This window comes from Barbus barbus, assembly GCF_936440315.1.
Source record: "Barbus barbus genome assembly, chromosome: 37".
In the NCBI taxonomy this organism is placed as follows: domain Eukaryota; kingdom Metazoa; phylum Chordata; class Actinopteri; order Cypriniformes; family Cyprinidae; genus Barbus; species Barbus barbus.
The window spans coordinates 13164839-13177165 of NC_136715.1; the positions used below are offsets into that span (position 1 = coordinate 13164839).

The following is a 12327-nucleotide window of genomic DNA, read 5'->3' on the forward strand; positions in this document are numbered from 1 at the left end:
GTTCGACCCTGCCTGTAGTTATGACCACGTCTCTAAATAAAAGCCTTGCAAATGGATCCGCACGTCTCACGTCTTGTCGGCTCCGTAACAGAGAAGACATTTATAATGTTACAAATATTTTAATTTAAAATGCTGTTCTTTTGAAGTTTCTATTCATCAAAGAATCCTGAAAAAAAAGTATCACGGTTGGTTCCCACAAAATATTAAGCAGCACAACTATTTTCAACACTGTAAAATGTACAAATGTTTCTTGAACACCACTTAAGACTTGAGTAATGTTTGCCGAAAATTTAATTTTGGCAGAACAGGAATAAATTACATTTTGAAACATTAAAATAGAAAACTTTTAAATGGAAATATTTCACAATATAAATATTTTTACTGTATTTTAGATCAAATAAATGGCCTTAGCGAACACAAGAGGCGCCTTTCAAAAACTTCTGAATGTTAGTAGGCTATATTTACAATGAGACTGTAGGTATGATAATATAAAAAGACTTGCTTGTAAAGAGATATTTTGTTACTACTTACCAAATAAAAGTGGTAATTTATGTAGCTTAGTTTGTGAAACACAAAAATACATGTATGCGGTTGCATGTCTAAAATAGTAAATCATGGCATTTGCACTAGAGTGCAATATATTGTGTTTTTAGAAAAAAAATGATAAAACCTATAAAACAAATTGAAAGCAAAGATAAATATCGAAAAGAAGATTTGTACAATTGTTTGAGTAAAATGATTTAATGAAGCGGCTTCATTGATTTTCCTCAGCAATATATAGCAGCTCAAAAAGGTAATGCCTTCAGCACAAGGCTACACAGGGAGCAAATCCACTTGGGGTATATTGAGATGGACGTCCATATCTGGAGTACACCTAAAATACAGAAACCACAGACAGTAACTGTATAAGCCATTATATGACCTTGAAGGGATAGTTCACTCAAAAATGAAAATTCAGCCATCATTTACTCTCCCTCATGTTGCTGCAAACCAAATGAAGATATTCAGAAGAATGTTTTTTGCCCATACAATGAATGTCAATAGGGTCTAAAACTATGGGCAATGGACAAAAAAATACTTATTTCGTGTTCCACAGAATAAATTCATACAGGTTTGGAATGACAAATGATGACAGAATCTTCATTTTTTTGGTGCAAAGATCATGTAAATCAGGAGGACTCCTTACAGGACATCTGCCCTTAAACATGGTCACCACAGCCTGAGACAGTTTGTTTAAGACAGGAAACATGAGAACTTTCTCTACTGGGGCTCAGTACATCTGCAGATACTAAAGCCACGTCTCTGTCACGAGCGAAGCAGGAAATCCCAGATCTGTTTATCATTATCTCCATTTAATGGAAACCTTTATAACTTGGTGCTCAGTGTGACATGATATGTGAACACAGTGAATGTTTTTTGCTTGTTTTCCACGTTCTTTGTCCCCTAGAGCAAAACACTTAAAGACCGAAGGTCCGTATGAATAAATCTTATCTGTGATAATAACAGCTCCCATGGGTTCCAAGAGGTTGTGCATGCACTCGCAAGACTTTGGAATAAAGTGTCTGATTGTTTTGGAGATAAGACCGATTGTCATGGAGAGGAAAATGACATGCTGTTTTGGAACAGACTGTTGGGAAATGTGAAACCTTCATTAACCTTTAATGGGTGCTAGGGATTCCATGAATGCACAGCAATCTCTTGTTCTTCATTGATCTTTAAGATGGCCTTTGGAGTCTTTTCCAAAACTGTGTAATATAACACCATCTCCATCAGCTCAATGCTTTTTCCAAACCAAGCATTTGTTTAAAAGTAGATAGGCTACTTTTTCCTCTATAGTTTACAGTATCTGATTTGCAACGCTCCACTCCAGTCTCCAAAAAAGCTTACTGGGTTAGTGAACATGTTGCTCATCGTACATATTTGCATGATCGTTCACCCAAAAATTTTAATTCAGCCATCTTGTAGTCGCTCTCATGTCATTTCCGACATGGTCACACATTGTTTCAACAACATAGGACTGTTATTAATGACAACACATGAAAGTGGTGGAGATGCTGATGACTACTGTACTGTACACTCAAAAATTAGTAATGGCGAAACTTGCAACCATAATAGGCTAATGATGCTTTTAGGAAACAAACAATGATTTTGTTCTTTGTGTTTTAACTTTATACAATGAAAGTCAATGGGGTCTAATTTGATTCTGGACTATTTGGTTAAATAGACAAAAACAGTTGCGACTTACTTCAGAATTTCTTTTTTTGCAAGGAAGTCTTACAGGTTTGGAACAACATGATAATGACTAAATAATGCCAGAATTTTAATTTTTTGGGTGAACTATTTCTTTAAATGGTTTCTCAATGCATTAAATGAGCATCTTATCTCATATTGGAAGTAAAATTCTCATGGGCTGTGTGCTGTCAGTATGTTTGAGAAGGCTCTTGACAGTGAAGTTTTCTAAGTGTTGCTGTTCTATATCTGTTTATGGGAGGGGTCGGGTCATACTAACACTGTTAGACATTTCGAGGGGTTTGTTGAACTTCCTTTCAAGTGGCCAATTTTGTGAGAATGTTTCTCTGCAACTGCAATTATTGTATAACTTGGGAATGCTTCAGCTGAAGAGCTTGGCAATGTTCTTGTGTTAAGTGAGGACATAACTGTTTGTGATAAAGAAGCTGTTTGCCTCAATAACTTAATGTCATCATCCACTTACTTGTCAGGTTTCAGGAAAACATCTGGAAAGATCTCTCTCCTGATGGTTTTTGGTTTTGATAGTTGCAGCTCCTGAATACTTTTCCTTAGCTCTTCATTCTTTCGCTCCATCTCCATTACCAACTTAAAGGAATATCCAGTAAATTAAATTTACAATGTAAATAAGTGTAGGATTTTAAAATATTAATTCCATTTTAATACTCAACAATAAAATAATGTATATTTTTAAATAAAAAAATAATTACCCTTTTCTGTTTATGAATCTCTTCCCTCATTGTATCGTTCTGTGAGGCCATCAGTTTGACAATGGAAGGGATGTGGGAAGCATGTTTCTGAAAATCAAACAAACAAATGCATTTTTTTTTTTTATGAAGCTCCTAAAGTAAAAAACGATCTCCATTTAAAATAACATAAATCTAAAAATCAACACAGAAGAGCTTCTTTACCTCAACAACAGCAGACAGCACTTCTTGTTCTCTTCGGCACTGGCGTCTCTCCAAATCGACCATTTCTTTCTTAAAAAACAGATTCAAATCTTCTTGCTCTTTCTGTCAATTATAAAAGGGCAAATACAATACAGTGTTATTGCACATTGAAGTGTTCTTATGGGAGCTGGAATCACATGTGTTTTTTTAATAAATAAAGGATTTTCCTGGATATAACTTTGATTACTTTTTACTCAGTCATCCAGCAGTAAGTCCTGTTCATATTTTACCTTCTGCATCTCTTTCAGTCTGTCCAGCTTTCTTTCCATGTCTGCAATCTGCAAGGCTTTGACTGGGAGCTCCATATCTTTGTATGTCTTCAGTTTGCGGAGCTCTTTCTGAGCCTCTACGACCTTCGCTTTTAGCAGATCCAACTGCTTCTGCAAACCTACATTTATCAGATGAAGTCAGCTGAAATTTGTTGCTGCAGTTTGGGGTTGTTTGTTTTTGCTTTACCACTAACAGCCATTAAAGAAGCAACATTATATGGCCAAAAGGATGTTGATACCCAAACACGTGGACCTCTCTGTGTGCATAGGGGCATTATCATGCTGGAACATTCTACGTTAAATATTTCTGCATGCTTGATTTTAGGCACCTGCTTTGATGTACATTACAGTTCAAGTGAACTGTAGCTCTGGGATCATTACAATTATTAACAACAATATATAACAAAAAAATATATATGTATTATGGTTTCCACAAAAATATAAAGCAGAAACTGTTTTCTCGTTTCTTGAGTACTAAATCAGCATATTAAAAAGATTTCTGAAGGATCATGTGACACTGAAAATTGGAGTAATGACTGCTGAAAATTCAGCTTTACTGTCACAAGAATAAATTACATTCTAAAATACATTAAGATTTTTGGCTGTGTAGTGTACATAATGCGTTTGGAAATGATGAAAACTAACTGATGAACTATAAACTAACCACTGAGATGTGTCTGTGATTCTTCCTTTATATCTCTCAGCTCTGCTTTGGCACTTTTAATAAGACTGTCATTCCATCGTTTCAAAGCTACTGTTGATCTCTAGAAAGAACATAAAAGATCATGTTTTAGGTATACTCAATATTTGCAAAGTTTTGAAAAAGTTTGAGTTCAATGCACAATGCGAGTACAGTAGGATCTAAAGATGCTAACCCTCTTCTGCTCTGTCTGGATGAGTAGTTCATTGGTTCTGGTGAATGAGCTTCTGTCTGTCTCCATTATGCTTCTGGCCATCTGCAGGTTCCTCTCTTTAAGCTGTTCACAGAGCTCCTCCAGGTCTTTTATTGCTTCTTTCCTGGATTTGATGAGTAACTACAACAGATTGCAGCCGTTGACATGGCATATATGCCAAACTAAGCACAAGTGAACTATTAAAGTCTGCTTTCCTTCCTTATAATACACACCATCAGTTCTTTGATGCTGTATTTCGTCTTTGAGGTGATCCGGTCCTGTTCCACTTTTTCAGCTGTCCTTCTTGAAGGGAATTTGGGGAGTGTTATGAAATCATTGTGGACATGAGATTGAGATTTTCCTGTTCATAAAGCAGAGATTACAAAAGAATTCATAAAGACAGATATGCCTCACAACAGCAGAAGCTTTGATCCATACATACCCATGTTTACACCTGATTTTGAAGTCGGAGATAGTCTGATTTCTCCTCTGTTAGTTTTATGATGAGGAGCTGCCCAGAGCAGAGGTTTAGGTCTTGTATTTCGCTCCCATTTTCTGTAATCCTTGAAAAATATTTGTAAGTTTTTAGTCTACCTGCAGCTGTATTAGTTTACAGAAAGCAATACTTATACATGAAAGAATACATGTGGTGTGTAACGTTACTGCAAACCTTTTCAGTGTGCCAAAAAATGCCAGACCACTACATTAACATTACAATACAATACAATACAATACCATAACACAGTCAGTCATACCACGGAATTAAAGTTATGCATATCTTGAGCTGCCACGTTATTTTCTTCTTCAGAGCCGTCGACATCAAATTTACCGACAGTTCAAACATTTCACAAGTTTGCCATGGCAACCGGAGAAACACGCCTGGGTCCAGCGTACTTCTGCTGCCATCTAGTGGACATACTGAGCATGCGCAAAACTGCGCTTTCCTAGTATCATTATGTGGCCTAACAGTAAAGAGATGTCTTTATGAACCTCTATAAATCCCTATATATTCTATGTGATTGTAGCAAAATTGAGAGAAAAAAAATATTTTCAAAATTCTACAGTTATTAATGTTTTTTCCTGTCATCTGTAAAAACACACAATTTTTATTTAATAGGAAATTAATAAGTTGAATTAATGGGCTTGTATTGTCTATTTTTTTTAACTCTCTCTAAATACATAATTAAAAACTGTTATGTTGTAGTGGAAATGATTAACAATACACTTGTTTTCAAAATACACTTTAATTGCTGACATTTCTGCATTATAGATAAGATGCATGTTTATAGAAGAGAAGGTTATACAAAAAGGTCTAGATTTAGTGGCACATTTACAACGCAAACAGTAAATATAACATGTATTATAAATAGCATAACAATGATTCAAATATCCAACTTTATCGTCAAAATATTAACATTAGGAATTATATTACTTTGTATAATGAACAGCAGTACATACATTTTTTTTCTGCATAATTCCCCACATAAAGGTGGGATTAATATTATGAAATCATCAATATACAAATGCATATACAGCCTTCAGAGCACCATAAAAGACTAATATTTAATGAATAACGTGGAATATCCCAGTGTTTAAAGTTGGTTGTTATGGCACCATCGAACTACATCATATTTGTGATCACTGCAAATAGAAAAATCTTAACATTTAATTATTAAAAATGTGTTAATGAAATGGAAAAACATGATCATAGTATAGCTGCAGATGTTCCTGGATGAGGTTTTGATTGGCAGTTACAGTGTAGATGCCATCATGCGGTGTTGTTGTTGATGTCCATGCAGCTGATGAGCTCTGTGACGAGCGCCTGCAGCGTCTCCGAACGCATTTTGCTCACTTCCAGCACAGCTTCATGATTGACAGACTCATTGTCCTCATAGCTTTTCACCACTTTGTTAGTGATGAGGGAGAGACCGAAGACCCTCATGCCACAATGACTGGCGACCAACACTTCCGGTGCAGTACTCATTCCTTTAAAGGCAAATTAGAAATAAATAAAAAAATAAATGAATAATTATGACAATATAACAACATGACTTACTATTTCTATACAATAGACAGGTGTGCATTAACATAGCAATTTGGCTACTGGCTTATTACATGCTACTTAACAACTACAAATATAAATGCACTTGGAATATTGTTTTAAGTTTAAGAAATTATTCTATTATGTCAGTAGAAATATTTGGTAAGACTTTAGTATAGGGACCAATTCTCACTATTAACTAGCTGCTTATTAGCATGCATATTATTAACATACTGGCTGTTTATTAGTACTGATAAAACACATTCTGCATGACCATATTTCTACATCCCTAAATACCTAAACTTAACAACTACCTTACTAACTATTAATAAGCAGCAAATAAGGAGTTTATTGCGGCACAAGTCATAGTTAATGGCTTGTTAATAGCAAGAATTGAACCTTAAAATAAAGTGTGACCAAAAATTCTATTATGGCTATGATATAAACCTATAATGTCATAGAGTGATACAAGAAATGTGAAACTAACACAGCTGTGCAGGAAATCAGATGCTCGGTACAGCGGTCAATTAAACAGTTTAACAGTCATTACAGAAAAATATGAGTCTGTGGAATGCAGTGATTGACCTATCAGAACCAAGTATTCCAGAGAGCCATGTAATAAAGGAGCTCATTCATCAGGCAGTGAAATAACCTCAAATTCAGCACATTCAGGGACATTAAAATATGAAAAGTAAAAGCAAAAACTAGGGATGCATTATATATTGTTTATTAATATTCAATAATAGATTATTATAATTCATTGGCAACGATCGATGTTGGATATTTAATTGTGCATGCTCTATTTTTACAATGAATAAAACACTAAAATCATTAGTCAATCTCAATATATGAAATAAATCAACTTACTATTTCTATACATTAGAATGTCATTATATTAACTGTATAATTTCTGGTAGCCACTGACTTCCATATGATTTTTTTTTCATACCGTGGAAGTCAACAGCTACCAGCAACTGACTGTTTTTCAACATTCTTCAAAATATCTTCTTTTGTGCTCAACAGAAGAAAGAAACCGGTTTGGAACAACTAAAGGTTGAGTAAATAATGGCAATTTTCATTTTTGGGTGAACCATCTGTTTAGGTGAAAGTGTTGCTAATTTACATCAACAGTCAAAGTTAAGTCAAAGTTGAATTGTTTGAAAAGCAATTTACAGATTTGGATTAGAAACAAACTGTATTGATTTTCCTAAACGAGACACCAGCTTACCAACTGCATCCACTCCCAGTTTGTGCAGAAGGCGGGCCTCAGCTATGCTCTCAAAGTTGGGTCCTCCCACCATGCAGTAGACGCCTTCTTGGACATACTGGGAGACGCCCATGCTCTTACAGATGTCGAACGCCATCTTCCGTAGGCTTTTGTCATAAACCCCAGACATGGGTGGAAATCGAGGACCAAACCTTGACAGCAACAGAGAAATGATTCCATCCCTTGTACTGGTGATTCTAATGAATGAACGCTTTCTTAACTCACTTCAACATGTACATCGATACTCACTTATCATCATTAGGGCCATTGAGCGGGTTCAGTCCAGCAAGTCCAGGGAAGTTAATGTGGTCACGTATGATCATAATATCACCACAGTTATAACTGTCCGCTAATGACCCTGCAGCATTAGTGACGATCAAGGTTTCGACACCCAGTAGCTTGAACACTCTTACTGGAAAAGTGACCTGAGGAACACAAGCGCAAATTTTGTCAATCCACTTTCAACATCCATTACCTTTGTAATGAACTTTCAAAAGCTTGCGGGTGTACTGTACAGGGATAGCTCGAATAAACCATTTTAATCTAACCCTGTGTTATATAAACCACACAAAAGTTTCACTGAATAGTTCATTGTGCTCTGATTACAGCATGTGACTCAAATCAGCATGACCAGGATGGAGTGAATATACTGTGCGGGCATCCAAAAAGAAAAAACCCTCCTTATTCTATCATCATTCTAGACTGCGGCATGACACAGCATGAATAGAACAGTGTTTTGGAGTCCCTTTTGCAATGCATTTGTGACACGTGAGAGATCTGTGAAACTATCAAGATATACAGATTTTGTATTATCCTGAGCCATTATGCTAATAAAGCCTGATGGGCTATTAAAATGTGTTCGAAATTGTTAAAAATGTACAATATCGTTGAAAAGTTTAGGGTCAAGATGTTTTTGAAAGAAATTAATAGAGTACTTTCAAAATGATTAAATGTGATAGTAAAAACTTATGTAACAGCACAAAATATGCTGTTTCCCAAAAAATAGTAAACAGCATTACTGCTTTTAGCATTGATAATAATAATAAGAAATATTTCTTGAGCATCAAATCAGCATATTAGAATAATTTCTGAAGGATCATATGGCACTGAAGACTGGCGTAATGCCTGCTGTATAAGAGAAATAAATGTATATTAAAATAGAAAAATAGTTATTTCAATTTGTAATAATATTCACAATATTACTGTTTCTACTGTATTTTTGATCAAATAAACGCAGCTTTGGTGAACATTAGACTTTTTCCAAAACACTAAAACATCTACAGCATATATTTGAACAATAATTTATGGAAAAGAAGTGCAGCATTTAGTGCCATTGGTTTAAAAAGGTCAAACCTTGGTTAGTGAGTGTCCCTCATACATGTGGAATCGGCCCTGCATGCACACGCAGGACTTCCCTTTGAGCTCTCCAAAAACCAGCCTTCCAGCATGACCCTTCACTGTTTCAATACACACAGCACATACACGTATTATGACATACAATGCACATAATGCACTACAAAATGTTTTTACAATTTTGTTTCCAACCATTTAACATCAATGGTGCAATGAAGCTGCTTGTTGTAATTTTGTCACTTTAAAATGTAAGGCTTAAAATTATTTTTTTTCTGCTAGCACGATATAACATTTTTAGCGGATACATTGTCTTTATTTTTGCAAATGAACAAAAACCTCTGATTCAAATACAGTGTTACATGCTCTGAGCTGCATCTTACCTGTGCTCTGAGGAAAGCCAGGGATGTCAGAGTATTTGAAAGAGTCTTGACATTTGAGTGCATCTGCCAGCATTCCCAGTCCAGAGCCGCAGATGATGGCTACTTTAGGTCTGTGTTGTGTCTGGGACAGCAGCCAGTCTGCAGTTCTCTGATAGTCTTCATGGCTGGTGATGAGAGAGAAAAAAAATGTATTCAACTAAAAGCCTGTTTAAATTCATTTGAGAAAATTGTGGACTTTAAAACATGATTTCAACAAAAATAAACGTGATTCATTTGCTGCACTTGTGGACAGTGTTGGGGAAAGTTACTTTTAAAAGTAATATTCTGAGTTTGCATTTCACTGTTTTAATTCATTTTGATGAATACTAAATCTGTTTTTTGAGAGTGGGATGAATTAATGCACATTCACATTTAGTGTAGAACTACAGTAACAGCATGTTCACACAAATCAATAAAAGGGGAAAAAAATAACTTTTTTGAAAAAGTAACTCAGATATTTTCTTATAAATTAAAAAGTAATGCATTACTTTACTAGTTACTTGAAAAAAGTAATATTATTACGTAACTCGCGTTACTTGCGATGCGTTACCCCCAACACTGCTTGTGGACTGTTCCATTTCAGGTCTATTGTGACTATTAAAATGTATTATATTGGCATTGATTAAAACTGGCAAATACCCCTTTGCTTGACCAGAATCATGTTTTATACAGTAAAATGACATACAATATCCAGCATTAAACAGAGCTAAACTTTTACATTTTTGACAAAAAGTAATGTATGCTATTTTCCTTCATACACACAATCCTAAGAAATAGTTTCAACCTTAAAATGGAAAGAAAACTTACCAGATTTGATCTTTACTATGCATGTTAGTGTTGTGCGTTCGTCTTGAAGAAAGTTTTCAACTGAAGAGTGATCCTGGAGTTGAGCAGAATGTGAATGAGAGAGCAACTCTCTCAATTTAAGTAAACCAAATGCCTGACCTCACTACCACACACAAACGCTCTGATTGGTTACAACTTCGTATTATAGTTTAGTCATGCCTAATGATATGTTTTGTAATACGTAGGTGTGTCTGTGTTTAAATATCAGATGCAAGCAAAACTTTCAATCTGATTTGGGGGATGTAAGATTTTAAAACCTACCACATAAGAATATCTGGCACTCGTATCAGTAGAGATTTTTTTTTTGGTTCAGTGTACTTACATGATGTTTTTGCCTGTGAATGCATTTCAAATTTAACTTCACAAGGGGATTTTTTTGTTGTTGTTGACAGAATCATAATCATAGGACCAGAAATCATTGGAAATTAATAAGAACAAGACCAACATGTGACTATAGATCAATTAGACACATTCATTTCCTACTGCATTTGTTTCCTAGTTGTATTTTCTAATGTATGCTGAAAAAGTTTTTACTTTTCAATAAAGGTTTAATGCAGAATTTACGTGTACAATTAGCCCCACTTAATGCAACACAAAAAGTGTGTATAGTTCCAGCATGCAGTATGAGATCTGCCAATGGGTCGAACTTGAGTTCTGCCACAGGATCAGTAACATGTGAGGCCCATTACCAGAGGTACAGATTCCAACCCAAATCCAAATCACGGGACCAGAAAAATTTAATTTGGGGACCTCACAAGATTTGTCTGATTGCAAGTAATTTTAGATGCAGATCCAAAGGCTTGAAAAAACATTTCATATGTATAATGCAACTTCACTTCTCTTGACATTACTATTATTAAGAGTAATGCATTTCACTCAGTGGTTGACCCAGCTTCTCATTGGCATGCATTGGTATTGTATGAATTATCCTTGACCAAAATCAAACGCTGATACACCACTTGTTTCCCTTCACTTTTACAATAAGGATCTGTAAGAAAAAGAAGAAAAAAAACACAGCAAGCAATTAACTTATATAAATGTACAATTTGCAGGTCATTATGACAAAAATAAACACTTTATTTTCTTGATTGTTATATGGTTACTCACAAAATGAATGAATAAGTAAATAAATAAATGCACTTGGAATAATGATTCACATTTTATAAAATTGGTCTTTTGTGTCATAAGAGATAAACTAGAGGGATACAAGATATGTTAAACACATCTCCAGCTGTGTAGGAGATCATTTGCCTGGCACAGCGGTTAATTCTAAAGTGTAATGGTCATTACAGAAAAATATTTGACTGTGGAATGTAGTGATTGACCAATCAGAACCAAGTATTCCAGAGAGCCATGTAATAAAGGAGATCATTCATCAGGCAGTGAAATATTCAGAACATTTAAGGACATTTAAATATAAAAACATCTCAACAAAAACTACAGTGTGATATCAGTATCAGGTTTGGTATTGGTCATATTTAATTGTGCATGCTAATTTACTCTATATTTAGTAAAACACTAAGTATAAAAATGCTGTTAAGTGTAATCCAAATTTCAAATCTCAATACACATTTTGTATATTAAAATTGTGTATCATAATCATTAGCATTTAAATCTAATGATTAATTATTTAAATATTTTATTTAGACAAAATAGTATATTCATTTAATATTTCGAATTTTAATATAGAAAATAATTATCAGCTTAGTGTATCAACAAGAATTTAATAGTGCACCCCGAAACAAAACTAATCACCCAAGAAAAATAGAATTGAATCTGAAACAGCGATCCTGTAAACGTGTAAACTCGACCCTGTAAACGTGGTCGTTCCTATGAGGAACATTCAGCTCTAGACAATAATATTTACATTTTCAGCATTGCTCTCTCACATACCATCAGTCTGACAATGTGCAACAGAGTCAAGATAGCTAACGCATACCAGGTTCTAACTAGGCTCATGTGAGTGATACAATGTAATCAGACAGATAAAGAGAAAGTCAGAGAACGACAGAGAGAGAGAGAGAGAGAGAGAGAGAGAGAGT

The 12327-nt window shown here is 34.9% G+C and overlaps 2 protein-coding genes across 3 annotated transcripts; both read right to left on the reverse strand.

Moving 5' to 3' along the window:
* Positions 1-728: 728 nt before the first annotated feature.
* LOC306856656 (uncharacterized protein C20orf96-like) lies at positions 729-5222 on the reverse strand. 2 transcript variants are annotated; one of them, XM_079396023.1, is made up of 10 exons: positions 5115-5222; positions 4802-4914; positions 4593-4720; positions 4342-4500; positions 4131-4230; positions 3428-3585; positions 3159-3260; positions 2958-3044; positions 2714-2835; positions 729-874 (listed from the first exon to the last, which is right to left on the reverse strand). In XM_079396023.1, the coding sequence occupies exons 2-10, from the start codon at positions 4803-4805 to the stop codon at positions 814-816; spliced, it is 921 nt and encodes a 306-aa protein (XP_079252149.1). In that variant the 5' UTR covers positions 4806-4914; positions 5115-5222; the 3' UTR covers positions 729-813. The 2 variants fall into 2 exon arrangements, with proteins under 2 accessions (XP_079252149.1, XP_079252148.1); XM_079396022.1 differs by having other exon boundaries at positions 4802-4922; positions 5115-5220.
* A 369-nt stretch (positions 5223-5591) lies between these two features.
* On the reverse strand, positions 5592-10359 carry pnp4a (purine nucleoside phosphorylase 4a). Its single transcript, XM_079395922.1, has 6 exons — positions 10247-10359; positions 9401-9564; positions 9021-9124; positions 7917-8092; positions 7629-7819; positions 5592-6345 (listed from the first exon to the last, which is right to left on the reverse strand). The coding sequence occupies exons 1-6, from the start codon at positions 10267-10269 to the stop codon at positions 6128-6130; spliced, it is 876 nt and encodes a 291-aa protein (XP_079252048.1). The 5' UTR covers positions 10270-10359; the 3' UTR covers positions 5592-6127.
* Between the last annotated feature and the right edge of the window lie 1968 nt (positions 10360-12327).